Below are 22,516 nucleotides of genomic sequence, written 5' to 3'. Positions count from 1 at the left end.
CAGGTCAGTGCCAGGGTTAGTGTTTGTGTCCACTAAGGGCCAAAGGTCATAGTCAGTATAATTTGGGCAGGATTTAAAAAAAACAAAACAAAAAAACATTTTTTAAATTAGTATCAGCGTCAGTGTGCTTTACATAAAATAACATACAAAAGAAAAAAAAAGGAAGCAAAATGTGTTTTAGGTAGGATAAAAAAAAAAAAAAGAAGCAAAATGCGCACTATTGTTTCTGGGCTGTACTACGGGTACAAACAACTAACATACACATATGTGGTATCCCTGCGATCGTCCGAAGCAAGAGATTTTATTTTGGGTTGTTCTTTGGTGGTGGGTTATGGTAGTAAGAAGAAATATACAGCTACGTTTAAAAAAATATTTTTTTTTACTATTTTGGGCCAGTTTTCCTTTAATAATAAAACATAAATCAGGCGATATCCATTACCATTTACCACCAAAAGAAAGCCCAATTTGTCCTGAAAAAAAAATGCAGTATAATCCACCTGAATACACAAGGTAGTTGTGATGATATGTACGGTTATACTAACACATGTCAACATTGCAAATTTGTGCTTAGGCATTTACTTTTTTTTTTTTTTACTCTTAGGCAGGAAGGGGTTAAACTTAATAGGAGCATGACTGCGAGCCGCCACAATTGTGATGCTCTATTGTAATACAAAAATCATCTTTGGGATAAAAAGAAATTACATTCAGGAGGCAGCAGGATCGCCTACTGAACGCCTGGTCTTGAGAAAGTCACATGACATGTGACGCAACGCGTTGGGAGGAGGAGCCAGTGACGGCATCTAACGTGATTGTCAGCACAGCAGATGCTGTATGAAGAGCAGTGTCAAACGTCTGACCATTTTTGCTACTACACAAATGTGAGTGGAATCAAATTATTTTTATTTGATCCATGTAACTTGTATCACTGCGCAATGATGCGTTTTTTCATTTATTTCAAGTAAAACATCGCTGAAATGGTGGAGTGGAACAGCAAGCAAGCTTAAAGACTTAAGATTGGACAGTTTCATTGTGGGACTGATCCCGCTTATCTATTAGCGGTGATTTATTACCTTAATCTACTCTCATTATTATTTATATATTATTTTCATTTTTATTTTGTGCAATATATTGTTTACCTTGGCATCTTTAGAGCTTACCTTGCACATATAGGGGCTATTTGATTCCCTTATTTGGTGTGTTTTGTATATATTGTGCAGCACCTGTTATATATTGTTTTTTAATACGGTTCACTTAGTTTACATTCACTTATATTTAGTAGGGTGGGAGGTTGAAGGGTTTACTGGGACTTCTAGTTCTCATTAGCAGCTCCCTGAGGATGGAACTCATATTTGGGACGGCACTTTCATTCCTTAATAAATAAAGGCGACTGCGGCTGACACTGCTGACGTGGAAAGGGTTACTCAGAGGATGCAATGCGTCAATATCCAGTGCAGCCAGGACCACAGACACTCCATATGAAGGGTGATAAGAGCGGCAGGGCGCACCCATCTACTTCCTGACTGCAAGGAATAAAGTTCTAATTCTCTGGTAGTACCCGACCATCTCTTCCCGGAATCCACTCCCAGTACCCACTACTCTCTCTCTGCGTCACCAGCTAGCCATCATTTATACATCATTATTATTATTATCATCATTATTATCATCATCACCAGTATCATTATTAATATTATCACCAGTATCATTATTATTATTATTATCATTATAATAATAATAATTATTATTATTATTATTATTATTATTATTAATATTATCACCAGTATCATTATTATTATTATCATTATTATAATAATAATAATAATTATTATTATTATTATTATCATTATTATTATTATCACCAGTATCATTATTATTATTATCATTATAATAATAGTAATAATAATAATTATTATTATTATTATTATTATTATTATTAGTATTATTATTATTATTATTATCACCAGTATCATTAATAATATTATCATCAGTATCATTATTATTATTATTATTGTTATTTTATTTTATCTACATTTAGTTTATTTACATTTATTTTATTAACATTTATTTTGTTTTATTTACATTTATTTATTTGCCATTTTTATTTTATTTACATTTATTTATCTATTTGTTTCATTTACAAGTATTTTTATTTACATTTATTTATTTTTCTATTCATATTTATTTTATTTACATTTATTCATTTATTTTATTTACATGTATTCTATTTTATTGTATTTACATTTATTTGTTTATTTCATTTACACAGTTTTTTTTTTTTTTTTTACATTTTCTTTACATTTATTTTATTTTATTCATTTATTTACTTTTATTTATATTTTTTTTAATTTATTTTACATTTACTTTATTTGTATTCATTTATTTATTTTATTTACTTTTTATTTTATTTTTATCTACAAATAAAAAGGCACAATAAAATGTATTTTTTTTTTTCTAGTTTGAACAGTGTTCATTTTTAGGGGTTCGTTCGCACTAGGTGCGGTGACTGACATTTTTACGCACTGGATAAACGCTGGTCACAACATAACGCATGTGCGATGCAGCAGGTATGCGTTTTGCTGGCGAGCTCGGGACAGCATGGCAGCATGTCTTCACACCGGGGTGCATTTTTTTACATTTTCTTTACATTTATTTTATTTTATTCATTTATTTACTTTTATTTATATTTTTTTTAATTTATTTTACATTTACTTTATTTGTATTCATTTATTTATTTTATTTACTTTTTATTTTATTTTTATCTACAAATAAAAAGGCACAATAAAATGTATTTTTTTTTTTCTAGTTTGAACAGTGTTCATTTTTAGGGGTTCGTTCGCACTAGGTGCGGTGACTGACATTTTTACGCACTGGATAAACGCTGGTCACAACATAACGCATGTGCGATGCAGCGGGTATGCGTTTTGCTGGCGAGCTGGGGACAGCACGGCGGCATGTCTTCACACCGCGGTGCATTGGAGAGTGTAAAATCTGGTGCAGCTGTGCACATTGGTAACCAATCAGCTTCCAGGTTTTATTGTCAAAGCTTAATTAAGCAAGATATAGTAAGAGCCTGATTGGCTATCATGCACATCTGGGGGTACTACCGAGCGGGGGATCTGCTGAACGAGGGTACTAATGAGCTTATTAAAAAAAAATAAAAAAAATAAAACTGGCAGGGGTTCTAATCCCTCTCCACTTTATCCAAAACTAAAAAAAAAAAAAGTTTTGTCTTTATTTTTATTTCAAAATCAGAGGATCAGCATGTCAGCCAGGCAACCAGCATTTTCAGAAGAATGGTCAACCGTGCCCCCCCCCCCCCCCCCCCCCTTTGTATTTTTTCTTCGGTAATAACATTTCAGGGAAGAGCAGACACAACTGCCTTAATACGCCTTTGAAATGTATAAACATTTTTTTTCTAATTTCAGAATCCCTGCAGATTGTCAGCTCTTGGGGCGAATCGGTTGCGCGTCCAGTCTTGGCGTAGCACCATAGGATTGCTGGGGGGGGGGGGGGGGAAGCATGCTGAGTGTCACTGGGAAGAGGTGGGATCCTGACATCAGAGAAGGGAATTGGTGTGTGTGGGCCAGCAGGGGGGAGGAGGAGGAGGAAGGTCAGGGATTAGTGGGGAGGAGGAAGGACAGGGATAAGGGAGGAGAGGAGCTCTGCACACTCCACAACAGGCAGTACACAGGCTCTGGGCAGTGTGGAGAGGAGATGGAGGTCATAACAGGTAGGAACTTTCTATAAAGTTGATCAAAACTTCTCTCTACTAAAGCTGATACAATGTAACTCTATCTGCCTTGTTATATAATCCTGGAGCTCAGCTCAGACAGCTGCTGGGATCATCTTACTAGTTAGACTAGTTTTAGAGTCATTGAACTTCTTCAGCTGTTGTGGAACTACAAGACCCAGAATCTTCCTAGAATGCTAGAATTATGTAGCGTTTTGGGGGGGATCCAGCCCACCCCAACCTGAGATAATTCAACGCTCAAGGAAGCCGCACCAGATGTTGGAGAACCACAAGTCTCAGGGTCCTGGACAAGCCATGCTTGGACTTCTGGTTCCATGGCTGCTGGAGATCCACAGGCTTTGACCACGAGTGGCCTGCTGAGGGTTGTGGTTCTCCCACAGGCGATAAAACCACAAGTTGTGATGGAACTTTGCTGAGGGTCAGGTTGGGAGTTGTGGTTCCACGGTAGCTGACAAGCCACCTGTTGGTGCACTTGAACCTTGCTGAGGGCCCTGTTGCTCTTTGGTACTTGTGGTTCCACAACAGCTAACAAGCCACCTCCTTCCTTCATCCTAACCTTGCTAAGGTCCTGCTGAGACTTATGGTTCCACAGCAGCTGACAAGCCACCCCTAGCTTCATCAGAACCTTCCAGGGTCCTGCTGGGACTTGTGGTTTCACAGCAGCTGATAAGCCACCTCTCTTGCTAAGGTCCCGCTGAAACTTGTGGTTCCACACTAGCTGACAAGCCACCACCTGCTTCATCCAACCTTGCTACGGTTATGCTGAGACTTGTGGTTCCACAGCAGCTGACCAGCCACCCTTGCTTCCACAGAACTTTGCCAAGGTCCTGATGAGACAGCTGACAAGCCATCTCTTGCTTAATCGGAACCTTGCTGAGGTACCACTGAGACTTGTGGTTCCACAGCACCCCTTGCTTTATCATAACCTTGCTAGGGTTCTGCTTAGACTTGTGGTTCTAGAGCAGCTTTGCTAAGGTCCTGCTGGTTCCACAGCAGCTGACAAGCCACCTCTGGTCTCATCCAAACCTTGCTAAAAGGTTGTGCTGTGACTTGTGGTTCTACAGCACCGCTTGCTTTTATCGGCCTTGCCAAAGTTCTGCTGAGGCTTGTGGTTCCACACCAGCTGCCATGTCATTCTTTGCTTCATCAGAACCTTGCTGAGGCTTGTGGTTTCACTGCTGCTCGCAAGCCACCTCTGGTCTCATCCAAACCTTGCTGAGGTCCTGCTGAGACTTGTGGTTTCACAGCTGCTGACCCAAAAGCTTTATCCTGAAGGAAGATTATTATAGACATGAATACAAAAGTATTCATCATTGAGGTCTGTCCTGAAATCTGTGTTCCACACCAAAAAACCATAAGGGCCCATTTAGATCTAGGTGTGTGTGTAGAGTTGTGTTTTGATGTCTTTGGATTTTTGGTGTTTGTGTGTGGGTGGTGTTGTGTGGGTGTGGTTTTTTTTTTTTTTTTTTTTTTTTTTTTTTTTTTTTTTTTTGTTGTAACATTAGACAGATTTGATGTCAGTGTGTGTGTTAACATGCGTTTTGATGGGACGGATAGCAGCCATTGACTGGGGCTTGTTCATACCTGTTGCCAACACGTTACCGGTGTCTAGATGTTCTACCATTGACTTCTGTGGGCCTCCCAAAGCAGAAAAGTGTCATTTTTCAAAACTCACTGCTGCAAAGAGATGGAACAGACATAGAGATTTACTAAACCTAACAACCAATCCGCTTCCATCTTTTATCCCACCCTCACATCAGGCTGATTTGACATGTCAAATTCAGTGGCGGCCAGTGGTGTCTCTTCTTTTGGGGGGGAGCGGTAAACAGTGCACAGCCATCCACCCCCTTACCCCCCTCTCCATTCCTGCACTACTTTTGGCGATTTCAATAAATATCTGTGCAGGAAACCCCCCCCATAGTTACTATAAAAAAATAGGACACATGCAATATAGTGTGTTGTAGCATGGGCTCAATTACATGGTTGCATTGTAATGCACTTTAAATGCATGTTGTACGTCTCTACAGTCTAGGACAGAGACATGGTGCTGAATGGCGGTTACCTGTGCAGTGATTTCTGGGAGGGGGGGGTGTGATAGAACTGCAGTGTCTTTAAAGCCCCAGATGTGCAGGGAAAGCCGGGAGGGGGTGGCTGTGGTTAAATGTCCGACAAGCCTTTTGGAAATTGCACTTTTTTTTTTTTTTTTTTAAATATATCTGAGTATCTAATGTAGTTAACATGTTAACCTGCAAGCGTTGATTTATTTTATTTTTTTGGGGGGGAGGGGGTGGGTTTTTTTTTTTTTTTTTTTTTTTTTTTTTTTCCGTGCCAGGACAAGCTCATCTAGAGCCCAGAGTGAATGTGCCAAAATGCAAATGCGTCTCCCCCCTCAATTTGTATGAGCATTTAATGTCAGCAAACCCCCCCGCCCCCAAAAAATTGAGCACTAATCTGCATGCTTTACCTCCTAAGTATAACTTCCTCAACCCCCCTTCCAGCTCAAATCCTCTCTCTCCATAAGTCGACCCCCCCCCCCCCCCCCCCCAAAAAAAAAGAACACTCCTCTTAGTCTTTGTATAAATCTTTTACCCCTCAAATTTTCCCCTCCCAGTACACATCCTCTCCCCTCCACTACTACTAATTCTCCCTCTCTGGCTCCTGGCTAAATTGGCCCTAGTATGTGTATGTATGTGAGTTGGGGGCCTTAGAGTGTAAGCTCCTTGAGGGCAGGGACTGATGTGAATGTAAAGTGCTGTGTAAATTGATGGCACTATATATCTTTTTAAAAAAAAAAAGACGGGGGTTTGGGTCTGCCCATTGGCTGTACAGATTAGAGCATTGCATCGAGGGAGGAAGGAAAGAAAGGTCACCCACCCCCCCCCATGCCAGGAAGTACCTGGTATCTCCTAGAGCTCATGATGGAATGATGGGACTTGTAGTTTTGCAACAGCTGGAGGTCCGCTAACTGCAGATCCCTGGTCTATGCTGAGCAGAATAATCGGGCTACTGCAGACCTCCTTCTGACAATGCTAACTGCCCATGCGACCCTCCTGTGTGCCTGGATCAGAGGGCAGCGGGGTTGGCAGCATGTACAATCTGTCCATGTAGCAGTTGAACGCCCACTTCTCCTCCTCCCTCCTCCCCAGACATTCAGCAGCTGCAGGAGGGAAACGGAGGGCATCAGTTCCTCCCCATGCCACTCCCACGGCCAACCTATTCCTGTCCTGCTGCCCTGCCCCCTCATTCACACTCAGCGCTGTTGGGTTTCCCTCTCAACTTCCCGCCAGCTGCTGCGGGGGATCTGTCAGGATGGAGAGCGGGGAAGGAGCCGGTAAATGTGTATTTACTGGCCCCTTCCTTGTCTTCTCTTTTTTTTTTTTTTTTTTTCCTTTCATTCATAGCTGGGGCATAGTAAACTGCGTATACTATGTTTCAATTTATGAATGAACGGAAAGCTATGTACAGAGCTATTCATAAGGCTGCAGAGAGAGACTGATGAATCTGTCCTTCAGTCTTTCTTGGTCTCAAAGTTAGATTTCACCAAAGACCCCTAACGGGGGTCCTAAAATATGATCAAAATTTTAAATTGAAAAAGGAAAAAAAAAAAAAATGAAAATGGTAAAAAAAATTAAAACAAACAAAAATAAACTGACGCCAGTGGTGTCTTGCTGCTGTCAATGGTCATGCTCACAGCAAAGTTGCCTGGGTGGTCATAACTATCTGATCCCAACTGCTGATCATTGCCATCTGACGGTGATCACCTTGTTTGTTAAAATATATCTATCTATATCTCTCCCATTTTTTTTCAGCAGGAACGCAGTTCCAGCACTTCCAAGACTGAATGTATATAATGGCAAGGGTTGCTGGGATGTGCTGCAGGGTCTGTTAATGCTGGGTGATCTATTGTCACTGGAGGCGATCTATTTTTGAAGGTGGGGGGGTCAGTTGTTGCTGGGAGGGATCTACTGTTGAGGGAGGGGTCTGTTGTTGCTGACAGGGTATCCATTTTTGAAGGTGGGGGGGTCTTTTGTTTCTGGGGGTTGGGTCAGTTGTTGCTGGGAGGGATCTACTGTTAAAGGAAAGGGTCTGTTGTTGCTGACAGGGGATCTATTGTTCCTGGGGTGGGTCTTATGTTGCTGGGGGGGGGGGCAAGTGTTGTTGGGATGGATCTACTATTGAGGGAGGGGTCTATTGTTGCTGGCTGCTGGAAGATCTGTTGTTGCTGCAGGGGGTCTATTGTTGCTGGGGAGGGGAGTCTATTTTATGGCTTTTCTTGTTGTTATTATTAACAAGTTCTATACAAATTTAGTTAGTACCACAAATGTTACTGTATTCTCCTAAATGAGGTGGGTTTGGGAAGTGGGTGGAACCAAGGAATGGTCCTCAGAGGTGGGTAGGGGCGGAGACAAGGGGTGACTTAGAGAATAGGTGCAGGAACTCCCCCTTTCCAAGGAAAAAAGAGTGTGTGTATGTATGTATTGTGTGTGTGTGTGTGTGTGTGTGTGTGTGTGTGTATATATATATTTTTTTTTTCTCCCGTCTGAGTAATTCCTGCATCATTGTTATGCACGTGCTATCACAACGTGCGGTAATGAGCGTAACATGCTGTTCAGTTTGAATGGCACCCAACACACCTGCGTTGTAGAATAATACAAAGCACCATAGTGCTTTACTATAAAAGGGTTGTGTCCGGTCTTGGTCTATTAGAATCTGGTGCTGGGTTGCACTGGCAGTGCTTTCTGGCAGCCTGGTGCACAATGGCATTGTGGAATGCTGCCATGCATGGTATTACATTGCTGTATGTTTTGTGTTATTAGAATAAGGTCATGTCCAATTTTTTTGACACACTGCGGTGTATTGGCAGTCCATTAATTTTTGAATCAATATATCGCACCTCCCTGCATGCTGATATGACCATGTATCTTAACGCACTGCAAAGAAGGATGTGGGCCCTGACTGTGTGCCAATCCCTCTGGCCCTAAGGGCACAAAATCCACCGTGGTCATGAAATGGTTAATCTGTGCTGCACATGGGCTTTAAACAGCACCTGTCTCTAAGTCATTATGTTCATTGCTAATGCTGTGTATAGGAAGTATTTGTGCATACCACGCATGCATGGTCCTACTCTCTGCAGCCGTCTTGTTGAGCGATGACCACTATTGAGTAACCCAGATCTCCCATCTATATATCAATGTTCCGCTCCATAGACAAAGCCTGGCATCATGAGCGGTACACTCTGACATTTGCCATAAATTCCTGGAATAGTTGGACCGCAAGACGATTAACCAGTGCGTTCAGCCCAGAGGAAAAAGCCTCATTTATTCAGACAAAAAAAGAAATCAGGGGGCACCAAGACTAAACGTTTTCCAGGACAAACCGCAGACCATCGCTAATAATCCAGGAGGGGAATTGTGTCATAGGCTGCGGTTCTCCAAATTACCAGCTTCCACAAGTGTGCGGTCAGACACGTAACGCCATAATTGTTCCTCTAGGACGATCAGAAGAAATATATAGCTTTTTTTGAAAAGTCTTAATTTTTTTTTTTTCTTTCTATCATTTTGAATTTGACAAAATGATCATGTTAAAAAGGGGAAACTAGAATGGTTGTGGTCGGTTTTCTATTTTAAACCAATGTTTGTTTGATTTATTGTGTGTGTGTGTGTGTGTGTGTGTGTGGTGTTTTTTTGTTTTTTTTTTTTTTTACCTTTAATTCTCTGCAACCCCCCCCCCTCCCCTTATACTTCCCTGATCCCAATCTCGATCCAGCAATGTGCACGTGAGCAGCGGCTCCCCCTCATGGGCTCAGACAGCAGGGGCAGCGATTGGTTGCTGCTGTTAATCGCAGCCGGTGAGGCGGGAGCAGGGGGTGGAGCCAAGCTGCCCTCTGTATCTATGGACACAGAGGTTGGCTTGGAAGTGAGCCCCCACCGCTAGCTACTTGGGGAGGAGCCAAGACCGCCAGTGGGAGACTCCCAGAAGAGGAGGATCGGAGCTGCTCTGTGCAAAACCATCGCACAGAGCAGGTAAGTGAGTTCACAATCACTTTAAACCCCTAGGCGCCGACAGTATGCAAATATACGGCCTCTTGGCGGGTTGGCCTCGGTGCCGAGCGGCAGCATATTTGTGTGTCAATTTGCAGACACAACTGTGCCGAGAGCGCACAAGCACCCGACAGTTACTGGTGGGTAACAGCTTTCCGATCATGTGACAGCCAAGCACGGCAGTCACATGATCATAAGCCCCACCCTGCCTTCCGGCATCTGAAACCTCTTCATGGGCCGGGAGGCGCTGGCGCAAAGCCTCCGTTCACACTTGCCGTTTTTTCTCCTTCTCACACAAGTGCAGACGCTACCACCCTTTTCCAGTGAAAACACTTGCTGTTTTGGGATCTCGGGCAGAATTGCTGCAATTCTGCCCACGATCTCAAAATGCACTGCAATCACAAAATGCATGTTTGGGTTCATTTCCATTGGCACCTAAAGGCCGTGTGGTTTTGCCTCGATTTATCGTGCTAAAACGCAGTGCGAGAAGCTTGTCCCCCAAAAGAAGCTCCTGCTCCCTTTTTGGGTGACCAGCTTCACATGTTGTGGTTTGCTGCGATTGCTGTGTGATAATTGCAGTAAAACCGCACCGCGTTTTAGGTGCCATTGAAAATGAATGGAACCTGAACGTGCAATTTGCAGCGTGATTTGAGATGACATAAAAATTTTTAAAGGGGGTCTAGTCCCTATACTTTGTCTAAGACCCAAAAGAACAAAAAAAAAACAACCTTTTGGCTTTTTTTTATGCTTTGAAGCTATTGAGCTCTGGAAAGGTTTTAACAACAAAGGAGCAAACGATACAAAGGAAAATGTAAAAGGTGCCTAATGCTCCATCTGCTGGCTGGATTTAAAAAAAAACTACAATATGTGAATATAGATCATTTTTATATTTGCCGTACCAAAAACATTTTGTTTGTGTGTGAATAATAATATATAGTTAAATTTTATTGGTGGTGTGTTTTTTTTTTTTTCGCAAACAAAAATGTATAAAACAAACTATAAATCCCTGTTTAATTTTTAGTAGTGAGTGTCAGCGTAAGCGGTCATGTTCTTATCACATTCTCCACTCCTTAAGAAGGGTGTGATTAGGATGCATTCCTTTAAAGTGTCTGAAATCTAGTATTCCATAGAAAGGTACGTGGGCACTGAGAGGAATTGCTCTGCATTTTAGCATGCCAAAAATAACAAGATCTGAAGTATTCCGGTAGTGCCCTTTTACTTGTATCCAAAGGCTTCTTTCATGTCAAAGTGTTGGAATGATAACTGGAAAGCGCGTCTGAAGATAAACAGGAGCTGGATATAATTCAGCCTTCTTCAGGCCTGTGAATACGAAGCCTTAAAGCCAAATGCAAGCCCCAGATCTAGATATTCAGACAGACTGACAATGTACAAATAGTCTCCCTGTTCATAGTCCTAATCCCAATTTCATAGTTGCCAACATTGAAACAAAAAATACGTGGGACACTTTTTTGGCTGTAGGCGGAGCCGTACAATAATTGGGGGGGGGGGGGGGGGGAATTTGTTTGTAGGCGTGGCTTAGCAAAAATATAAGTGCGGCGAAAAATGGGCGTGGCTTACGGTAAAGTGGGCGTGGCTTAAATGGGTGTGGATCCATAGGGTGTGGTTAGAGTCTGAGATGAATGAGGGATGGAGAGGGAAAGTGGGAGAAGGAAAGGGGGAGAGGGAAATGACGGGACAGCAGCCCCAGATCCTACACAATAAAAATATGTGTATTCTAGAAAGTTTAACAATCAGCAGATAAAGATACTCCAAATGCCTGGTGTTAACGCTTCAATCATCCCGGCACCATGGTTGTTATGGTGTCAGGATGATTGAAGCGCATTATTTCTATTATTACATTGTAATATAAAATTAAATCATTCAACTCGCCATAATGCCGAATCAGTGGGATCCCTGAGTGTGTCACTAGCCACGTCGCCTGCCCCTGGCAGAGTCTGTCCTTGCATCAGGTGTCCCCGGCAGAGTCTGTATAGACCCCCCCTCTATTAGTGCAGACCCCCCCCCCCCAATGCAGCCCGGCCCCTGCTCAGTGCAGGAGCGGCCGGTGTTCTGCCGAGAAAGTTCCCCTCGGCAATGGATGACCCCCTGTACTGTGCAGGCGCAGTGCTTGCGCAGTACGGGGCTGGGGAACTTTCAACAAGACGCGGCGATGGCGCCGTGTCTTCTGCTCGCTTCAGTGGAGAGGGGAGGGGCCGTGCAGCCAAAGAAGCCGCTTCATTGGCTGCATGGATCGAGCCCCCTTCCTCTCTCCACTCAACACTAGGGGAAGATAGAGCGGCGGAGCCAGACGCCATTTTGCTGGAGCCCGCTGCTCCAAAAAAACAAAACCAACATTCCCGAATTTTTTTTTTTTTTTTTTTCCTTGTGGAAAATCCCGATTCGGGACAGCCTCCAATCGGGACGAGGGTCCCAAAATCGGGATTGTCCCGGGAAAATCGGGACTGTTGGCAACTATGCAATTTCCTGCTGTAGCAGCTGTGCTGGGTGTCTAAAGAGGACTGTGTAGTCCAGTCAGCACCAGAGTCTGACCGCACTGACCAGTGCACTCTGTAGTCCAACAGACCTAGTTAGACACGTCCCCTTCTCTGATCAGACACACCCCGCTCTCCACGCAAACCAGTGCACTCTGTAGTCCAACAGATCTGGTCAGGCCACACCCCTCCTATTATCAGATACATCCCCCTCCTTCACACCGACCAGTGCACTCTGTATTACAAACCTGGTCAGGACACACCCCCTCTCCAAACTTCCTGGTTACACTCTGTAGTCCAGCAGACCTGGTCAGGACACGCCCCCCCCTCTCCCGTGTGAGGATGCTTGTGCAGAGGGGTGTGGCCAAATCTATGCCAGTCCAGAGCTCTGGAGGGTGAGGACAAGAAGTTTCCACTAAAAGGAAAATGGTTTTTTGGTGCTTTTTTTTTTTTTTTTTTTTTTTTTTTTTTTTTTTCACCATAAAAAGCACAGGAAACTCGTGCGCATTGGCATTCATATTTCATCAGGCTGAGATGTTTTGCTGTACATTTTGACATGCATTTTTTTTTTTTTTTTTTTTTCTATGCAGGCCTCATCAGGGGGTTATAACATTAACCTTGTGTTTTTTATAGACTTATTGCACTGATACATGTTGACATTATTGTTGTTATTTAGTTGGGGTGGACAGAAATGACAATGGTATTGTGTCCCAAGTCGGGCACGCTGGAATGGATGGGGGCGAGGTGCTGATGGCATTACGACATGTAGGCAGAGACGAGACATCTCAGGAATTTTATGAGGATATAATTGAGGAGTTGGTTACTCTGTAACAATCTATCCATTGTATGATCCTCTTCTCATGTCTTCCTTCAATTATGGAATCTGTCATCTGTAGGAGCCAAATTATCGTAGTCCTACTTCCTCATTCGGCAACTCCAAGCATGAAAGGGACATATCATCATGTATTTTAAAGGCTTCTTGCAAGGGGTGTTTTTTATTGTGGTGGTTTTTTTTTTTTTTTTCTTTTATGTGATCAAAGATTTGTTATTGCATATTTGGTGGGAATGTCCTGTACATAATTTTTGGAATATGATACTCCAGCTTCATACTCGTGCAACTGGGGTAACTATTCCCAATGCGCCACAAATTACTTTGCTATCCATCCTACCCGACTCGTATAAAAGCATTAAAAAAAGACCTTTTGAGACATTGGTTGACTGCTGCAAGAGCGGTTCTACCACGCCACTGCGGATGCTCCATCGTTGATTGAGTGGGTTTCAGAGATGGACCACATTGAAAGAATGGAGATTCTTCTGTCACAGGGATAGAAGATGGGGAGTAGGAAATTATATATTTCATCTAATTGGATGAAGGAAGATAAGGCAGGGATATTCTCATTAGGGTTTAAGGATGTGGTAGGTCTGTGGCAGTGGTGGCGGACCTTGGCGCCCTGGATGTTTTGGGGCTGCAATTTCCTTAATGCTCAACTACAACTTTATTTGAAAATTTTCAGTAAAATCAGAATTGAAACTAAATGTGATTATCATTCTGTCTCATTACTGTGTGATGGTTTTGAAGGGACCCTCCACCTGAAACTGACATTTCAGTGTTTCGTAAATGCTGGAGAGTTACTCTATTGGTGAGATCTCTATGCAAAGTTCCCAGGTCTGTACATTTACTGTGTCCATTATGAGGGGTTCCTGGGTCTGTACACTTGCTGTGCCCATTATGAGGGGTTCCCACCATCCCTGTGCTGAGTTCCCGGGTCTGTACACCTACTGTGCCCATTATGAGAGGTTCCCGGGTCTGTACACTTGCTGTGCCCATTATGAGAGGTTCCCGGGTCTGTACACTTGCTGTGCCCATTATGAGGGGTTCCCACCATCCCTGTGCTGAGTTCCCGGGTCTGTACCCCTACTGTGCCCATTATGAGGGGTTCCTGGGTCTGTACACCTGCTGTGCCCATTATGAGGGGTTCTCGCCTTCCATGTGCTGAGTTCCCAGGTCTGTACACCTGCTGCACCCCTCATTTTCTGTAATCGCATTAAACCGGAAGAGCTGGAGCACACAAAGTTGGGCAGGGAGATTGTGGGCAGGGACCCCCACATGAGGGCAGGGAGATGCCTGTATCATTACAGCACTTCCATATATTCATCACCTCTCAGATCGCAGTATTGTCTTTGAATATCCCTTCATCTGTTTTTCCCCCTGGAAGTACAGCACCATCTTTGTTTAGGGTCACCATTAGGGGTGGCCCGTCCATTAAGGGTGCACAGGCGCTACCCCCTCTGTCACGTCGTCCCCTATATGACAAATGGATAAATTCAATGCATTGCATGAATCTATCCATGGCCACCGCTGCCACCCCCTATTCGGGCATCTGGCCCCTATTCAGGACGCCGGACGCCTGAAATTGATGGGGCACAGAGCCTGCCACTGGTCACCATACACTCCCTGGACTGAGATGCCGGCCCTGAGATGACACAATCCTGTTTACATGTTCCTGATGCTTGTGCAGGTCTTGGCTGTGTTCACTATTATCTAATGCAGATCAGTCCCTGCTGCAACTTCTTACCTGCTACAATAATACAGTCTTATAGCCAGGGCTTTTTCTTCAGTGGGAACGCAGTTCCGGCACCTCCAGCACTGAATGTACTGTATTTAATGGCAAAGGGTGCTGGAGGATCTACTGATGCTGTCTCCGGGGGATCTATTTTTGTATGGTGGTCTATTGCTGCTGGAAGGGATGTACTGTTGGGGAGGGGTCTATTGTTCCTGGCTGCTAGGAGATCTGTTCTTGCTGCCAGGGGTCTATTGTTACTTGAGTGATAACTTGTTGAAGGGGTCCTATATTGCTGGGGGGGGGGTCTATTGCTGCTGGCTGCAGGGGATGTATTTTTACTGCTTTTCTTGTTCTGATTAATATATTCCATACAAATTACTTAGCATGACATAATAATACTTGGCTCTGTATTCTCAAAATGAGGTGGTGCTCGGAGGTGGGTAGGGGTGGAGACAAGAAGTTACTCAGGAGGAGGGACTGTCTCTGATTTAGAATAATGTTTCCCTCGTTCCCATCTTTGTTTTTTAATGTGGAGTTTTTGAGAAATGATCGTGTTGCTGTATAATGTGACATGTCAGGAATGCATTCATGCAGACTTGTAAATCTACACTTTAACTATAACATGTTGCTGTAGGAGAACATGGTGGAATTCATTTCATCTAATGGCGGTCGTCTTGTTCTTTTTAGCAGTGGACGCCCTGGCAGGACTCCTATCTCTGCCGCAAGAATCAGATGGAAAGGAGGCAGAGCGGCAAACGCTGTTTCAGGTGTCGCTGGCAAGATCAGAAGCAGAGACCCTGGTGCTGGATTATGTAAGTTTGAGCAGTGGCAGTAGGTGGGGTTTTTGTTTGTTTGTGGGGGATGGAAAACAAACCACCCCCACGGGCGGTCAGTCGTTTGGCCATCCAATCGGGTGACTGGCTGAGAGGAGGATCAGTGTGACAATGGTGAGTATTTGTTTGCTTTTGTCACACAACTGAGTGGACTCGGGGCGCAGTGCTCTGTGCCCCGAGCCCACCCTTTTTTTGAAGCCTATTAGAGCCTCAGACTCTAATCACATGCTTTACAAAAACGCCCCATTGGAACCCATGCGTCCGGTGCCCCACATGTACAGTGGGGACAGAAAGTATTCAGACCCCCTTAAATTTTTCACTCTTTGTTATATTGCAGCCATTTGGTTTCATTTAAGTTCTTTTTTTTTTTTTTTTTTTTTTTTTTTCCTCATTAATGTACACACAGCACCCCATATTGACAGAAAAACATAGAATTGTTGACATTTTTGCAGATTTATTAAAAAAGAAAAACTGAAATGGCACATGGTCCTAAGTGCTGTGACACTCATATATTTAACTCGGGTGCTGTCCATTTCTTCTGATCATCCTTGTGGTGGTTCTACACCTTCATTTGAGTCCAGCTGTGTTTGATTATACTGATTGGACTTGATTAGGAAGGCCACACACCTGTCTATATAAGACCTTACAGCTCACAGTGCACGTCAGAGCAAATGAGAATCATGAGGTCAAAGGAACTGCCTGAAGAGCTCAGAGACAGAATTGTGGCAAGGCACAGATCTGGCCAAGGTTGCAAAAAAATTTCAGCTGCACTTAAGGTTCCTAAAAGCACAGTGGCCTCCATAATCCTTAAATGGAAGACGTTTGGGACGACCAGAACCCTTCCTAGAGCTGTCCGGGCAAACTGAGCTATCGGGGGAGAAGAGCCTTGGTGAGAGAGGTAAAGAAGAACCCAGAGATCACTGAGCTCCAGAGATGCAGTTGGGAGAAAGTTGTGGAAAGTCAACCATCACTGCAGCCCTCTGCCAGTCGGGGCTTTATGGCAGAGTGGCCCGACGGAAGCCTCTACTCAGTACAAGACACACATGAAAGCCCACATGGAGTTTGCTAAAAAACACCTGAAGGACTCCAAGATGGTGAGAAAAAAGATTCTCTTGTCTGATGAGACCAAGATAGAACTTTTTGGCCTTAATTCTAAGCGGTATGTGTGGAGAAAACCAGGCACTGCTCATCACCTGTCCAATACAGTCCCAACAGTGAAGCATGGTGGTGGCAGCATCATGCTGTGAGGGTGTTTTTCAGCTGCAGGGACAGGACGAGGTTGCAATCGAGGGAAAGATGACTGCGGCCGAGTACAGGGATATGCTGGACAAAAACCTCCTCCAGAGTGCTCAGGACCTCAGACTGGGCCGAAGGTTTACACTCCAACAAGACAATGACCCTAAGCCAGGGATATGCAGTTAACTGACCTCCAGCTGTTGCAGAACTACAAGTCCCATGAGGTATAGTAAGACTCTGACAGCCACAAGCATGACACCCAGAGGCATTATGGGACTTGTAGTTTTGCAACAGCTGGAGGTCCGCTAATTGCATATCCCTGCCCTAAGCACAAAGCTAAAATAATGGAGTGGCTTAACAACAACTCCATGACTGTTCTTGAATGGCCCAGCCAGAGCCCTAATTTTAAACCCAATTGAGCATCTCTGGAGAGACCTAAAAATGGCCGTCCACCAACGTTTACCATCCAACCTGACAGAACTGGAGAGGATCTGCAAGGAGGAATGGCAGAGGATCCCCAAATCCAGGTGTGAAAAACTTGTTGCATCTTTCCCAAAAAGACTCATGGCTGTATTAGATCAAAAGGGGGCTTCTACTAAATACTGAGCAAAGGGTCTGAATACTTAGGACCATGTGATATTTCAGTTTTTCTTTTTTAATAAATCTGCAAAAATGTCAACAATTCTGTGTTTTTCTGTCAATATGGGGTGCTGTGTGTACATTTAATGAGGAAAAAAAATGAACTTAAATTATTTTAGCAAAGTGCTGCAATATAACAAAGAGTGAAAAATGTAAGGGGGTCTGAATACTTTCCGTCCCCACTGTAGATTGTACATGTTGCCCGTGCGCCCCTAATGGATGGGCTGCCACTGAGTAATGTAAAGTAATATGCATAAGCTCTATAAAATCTATGTTCCTACAGCCAACCGCTATACAGGCCATGTAACACCCCTGACATTAAGGCTGAACTCCAGGATCAGCAAATATTGTCTAAATCCACTTGTGTATTCTTCCTAAAATCTTGGGTGTGCTTTGTGTATTTCTTCCAGATCTGTGCAGTAATCCAGCGAGAGACTTCTTGTAATAAAGACCGCTCACTGCTGCTCTCTCTCCTTGTGCAGGGTGACTGGTCTTGTCTCCTCCCCCTCCTGTATTTTTCTGCGGCCTTCTCTCACTCTCGTGTTTGTTTTATGTTTAATGGCATTGAATGGTAGATTTGTGAAAACATTTCTAGTTTGCAAAAATAGGAGATATTTTGTGGGTATTTTTAAAGTTGAACTCAAGGGGGGAAAAAATATTTCCTTCAAAGATAATCCTCAATAGCCACACTCAATCTACTTCATGTAGACTGAATGTCTTTGCAAACCCAGATATAACCTTGGGGGAAAAAAGTGACATTACTGTGAGTCTTATTTGGGCTGGAGACCATGCTGGATTGCTATCTAGCCATTAATAAGGTGGCCACATGGGCAGTGAGGAAGAAATCTCTCTCCCAGTGGGTTGAGCCCAACGGTGGTTGGTGATGGTGAAAACCCCCTTGGGCTGCTACCTTTCGGGTATCGACTGTCTGATCATTCCTGCAAGAGGACTTGGATAAGATTGAAGGAGCGCCCGGTGTCCAGAAAAATGCAGCTCTTGGCGTAGGGTTCACAAAACGTCTATTGAAAGGGTTAAACATGTACATCAAGCCAATGCGTTTATGGGGGAGGGGAGTCCATTCCATTGGCTTGCTGTACATGTGTTACCCCATCAATGTTTTGTGAACCATACACCAAGAGTTGCATTATCACTCTGCAGGATGCAGAGCTGTGGGAAGGACCCAGCAGGCCCCACCCACCACAGGCTGCCTGCAGGAAGTTATGAACGGTGCGGAGATGAGACCAGTCATCCTTCACAAGGAGAGAGCGAAGCAGTGAGCAGTCTTTTTATTACAGGAAGTCTCACGCTGGATTACTGCACAGATCTGGTAGAATACAAGACTCTTGTATTTAGACAACCTGCTTATCCCATAGTTCGGCTTCAAGGTCCCTTTTACTCAGGTGGTCCGATCAGGTCCACCTGTCAGGTTTTTCAGGGGGACCAGATCGAAAGCTCCATTTAAACCTATGGGCAGGCAGATGTAAATGGAGGTGATCTGTTCAAGGATGCCCAGCTGAACGGAACCGGACAGTGCCAGTGTGAAAGGGGCCTTAACGTGTTTGTCTCTTTAAGTACATGTAAAACTGCTACGTCATTCACAAGGTGACACTAATGCACAATTTCACTAGAGAACTGCGGAAGTCAAATACCAGGGGGCCTGGGAAAAAACAAAATCTGCATCAGTGCTAGGGACAAACGGCTTCATAGATAATTTTTTAGTTTGCCTTTTGCTCTACTTTATGCCTTCTAATAGTAAGCTCCACCATTTGATATTCAAATGGCAAATGCCAGAGCCTCTAGTGTCCATTGAGGCTCCAGCATTTGGCCATTCACTGATTGCTAAGCACCTTGATGAACAGGGCTTAAGCTCCCAAATGACCATACCCAAGCTTCTCAATAGATCAGAGGTAATGTGCACTGCACTGTGGGACATGGTTGGGGCATGTTTATGCTCACAATGGTCTCCAAACTACAGCCCGGGGGCAGAATGCTTCCTTTTGCTTGCTTTTTATCCAGCCCTTGGGACATTATTACCAACACTGTCAGCAACAGTGGGGAATAGTTCCTGCCACTGATGCCTACAATAGGGCACTATTCCTCCAACTGATGCCAATGATGGGGCACTATTCCTTCCAGCTGACACCAATTGTGGGGCACTATTCCTTCCAGCTGACACCAATGATGGGGCACTATTTCTCCCACTGACCAGGATTGTTTTTAAGGTAGGGCAAAAGGGGCAGCTCCCCTGGGCCCCATCATTGTGGGGCCCAAAGCAGCTACCTCATACTTGCCAACTATCCCAGTTTAAATTCCCTTATCCCTTGAAGTTTTAGTCCCATTGCTGCTGCCCAGCTCTGCCCTATTACCATGTAAAGATGACTCACCTGCAGACCTTGTGTTTACATGTAAATAACCTGCATTGATATGTAAATAGTTGTGGACTGCGGCATTGATAGTGGTCAGTGTAAATCCCCCCCCCCCTTACATTGGTGGTCAGTGTAGATCCCCCCCCCCCCCCCCCTTACATTGGTGGTCAGTGTAAATCTCCCCCCCCTCCCATCTATCTCTATCAGTTTCTGTCTATTGACGGGTCCCTTCACCCTCCCAGTCCATGGTGTGCAGGCACAGGCAATGAGGAGATGATGATCTGTAACCTTTAGCAGCCAATCGGTGAGCAGTAATGCTATGCATTAACCTCTTGCAACCAATCATTGAGATGTAAGGATATGCAGTAACCTCTAACAACCAATTAGTGAGTGGTATAGATGTCCAGTAACCTCTAGCAATCGGGTGAGCAGTATTGATGTACAGTAATCCCTAGCAACCGATCAACAAGCCGAAGTCATGTGCTGTAACCTCTAGAAAATAATTAGTGAGCCATAATGTATGCTGTAACCTCTAGCAGCCAGTCAGTGAGTGGTAATGATGCACTGTAACCTCTGACAACCAATCCCTGCCTGATCTGATTCAGTAAGCTGATTTTGAGTCTAGCTGCCATTGTATGTCTCAAAGCACGTGGAGAGGGAAAATGCATGGAAGAGGGGGGGCCCAAGAAATTGTTTGCCCAGGGTCCAGTCAATATTAAAGACGGCCCTCCCACTTACATGAATGGATGGGGCACTGTTCCTCCCACTGACACGAATGATGGGGCAGTGTTTACTTCCACTTTTTTTTTTTTTTCTCCCAGTGACCAGTCTGCCCCCCCCCCCCCCCCAAAGTTTGAAGGATGGTAAACTGGCCCTTTAGAAAGTTAGAAACCCCTGTGTTATTGCTTGGGGGCCCAAAAATACTACTGATACATTAAAACCGCTTGCCTCCACTGAGGGAGGATGCGTCTTCATTTGCCTTTCAGTCTTGGTCAAGGACACAACTTCCATTGTGACAGATTTAGATCTGATCTAAGCTGGGTGCTGGATATTTTTAGACTGTTTATTAGACAACCTCCTACAACTTGTAGAATTTTCTCACAGTGACCTAAATCCTAAAATATTTTGGCCTGGCATGGTAACTCTCTAACGTTTCTTTCTCTTCTAACAGCTTGGCCACCAAGGTTCTCCATTCACGGACAACTCCAAACCTCCTACATTAAAGATAGACAATCTACCTGTCCTGGATAGGATGGCACTCCCTTCGTCCCCTTGGAAGCGTCTATCCTTGAGCCTATCTGCCTTCCTGTCCTTCAGAGGTTGGTTTGCTTCGGTCATCGACTGGCAGAAGTCGCTTAACCCTAAGTCTTGGGAGCTTCTCAAAAGTCTGGAAAAATCCAGAAATAATTCTATGGCAATCAGCTCAAACCTTGGTGATATTCTTGAGCAAAATGACCACCCTGCTCCATCTTCGCCAAAGGTTTCAAGTGCTTTCAAGCAGAAAGTTGCTGGCTACATGGTTTGTAGAAATTATTATGACTGGCTCGTACAAACTGAAAAGGACTTGATCATTCTTGTAGCAGAGAGCTCCGTGTAGACCTCTTCATGTAGAAATCTTCTGATGTAACTCCTGTGCAACATCTAGTATAGACCTGCCTACCTCACTGAGGATAATACTGCTAGATCAATGCTTCCATGTCGGCTGTCTCAATACAGTGAAGGATGTCTTCCAAAATGTTCCTCAAATGTCACCCCCAGCTACTAAACAATGGTCTTTTTTTAATCTGTGAAAATGGACTTCTTATGGGAACAGTTGGATTGTCTCGGATTTCCTGTTGTGTTTTTTTTTTTGTTTTTTTTTTTAAGATTTGATACATGAGCTGGTTCTGTGTAAGGCTCTTGAATCGTCCTAAAGGTTCAACTAACCTAGTTTGGAAAATCTAAGTCTTCTCCTTTTTAAGAACTTTTATGAAGGGCCACCTAACTTTTCCCAGAACATGAAACAAACCAAGCATATCAACCAGACCGAGTAAAGAAATATCTATTTTGTCAAAACTTATTTCATAGGAACTTAAAAGGTTCCTCAAATACATCTCTTCACAATCTATGAAGATGCATCTAAAGCTTTTTTCTAGTTAAATCTGAGTAACTCCTTTCTGAAGAACCATTTAACTTTGCCAATACGTAAAGCAAACAAACCAGCCCAGCACAGTGAAGAAATCTATTTCATCAGAAATTTGTTTTAAGTAACTTTGTAAAGGGTTCTCAAATATGTCTCTGGGATGTTCTGAAGATGCATCTAAACCTTTTTGCCGTTAACTCGGAGGCCCATCTTCTCCAAACGTAATCCACTGGAATTTCTGTTATTTATAAAGACTTACTGAAAACTGATTCCACTGAGATTACCAAGGCTCAGGAGGGAATGTTCTTGAAAGATTGAGGATTGGGGTTACAACTGGTAGGCAGCCAAGCCCTCAATTATAGTGGCACAAAGGATTTGATGGTTTTTCGAATGACTGACGAGTCTTAAGATTACAGGTTTATAAACAAAGGACATGCGGCTTAATATTACTGTCAAAACTCTCAATCGTTCTTTT

The 22,516-nt window shown here is 43.7% G+C and overlaps 1 protein-coding gene across 2 annotated transcripts; it reads left to right on the top strand.

Annotated features, from left to right (window-relative positions):
• Positions 1–3,591: 3,591 nt before the first annotated feature.
• Positions 3,592–22,306, top strand: LOC141148365 (cardiotrophin-2-like). 2 transcript variants are annotated; one of them, XM_073635773.1, is made up of 3 exons: positions 3,592–3,727; positions 15,533–15,657; positions 21,091–22,306. In XM_073635773.1, the coding sequence occupies exons 1-3, from the start codon at positions 3,712–3,714 to the stop codon at positions 21,514–21,516; spliced, it is 567 nt and encodes a 188-aa protein (XP_073491874.1). In that variant the 5' UTR covers positions 3,592–3,711; the 3' UTR covers positions 21,517–22,306. The 2 variants fall into 2 exon arrangements, with proteins under 2 accessions (XP_073491874.1, XP_073491875.1); XM_073635774.1 differs by having other exon boundaries at positions 3,599–3,727; positions 15,536–15,657.
• The last annotated feature ends 210 nt before the right edge of the window (positions 22,307–22,516 follow it).

The sequence above is a fragment of the Aquarana catesbeiana genome, linkage group LG06, assembly GCF_042186555.1.
Source record: "Aquarana catesbeiana isolate 2022-GZ linkage group LG06, ASM4218655v1, whole genome shotgun sequence".
Classification (NCBI taxonomy): domain Eukaryota; kingdom Metazoa; phylum Chordata; class Amphibia; order Anura; family Ranidae; genus Aquarana; species Aquarana catesbeiana.
The sequence above is the reverse complement of the archived record's forward strand: the minus strand, read 5'-3'. Positions and strand labels throughout refer to the sequence as shown.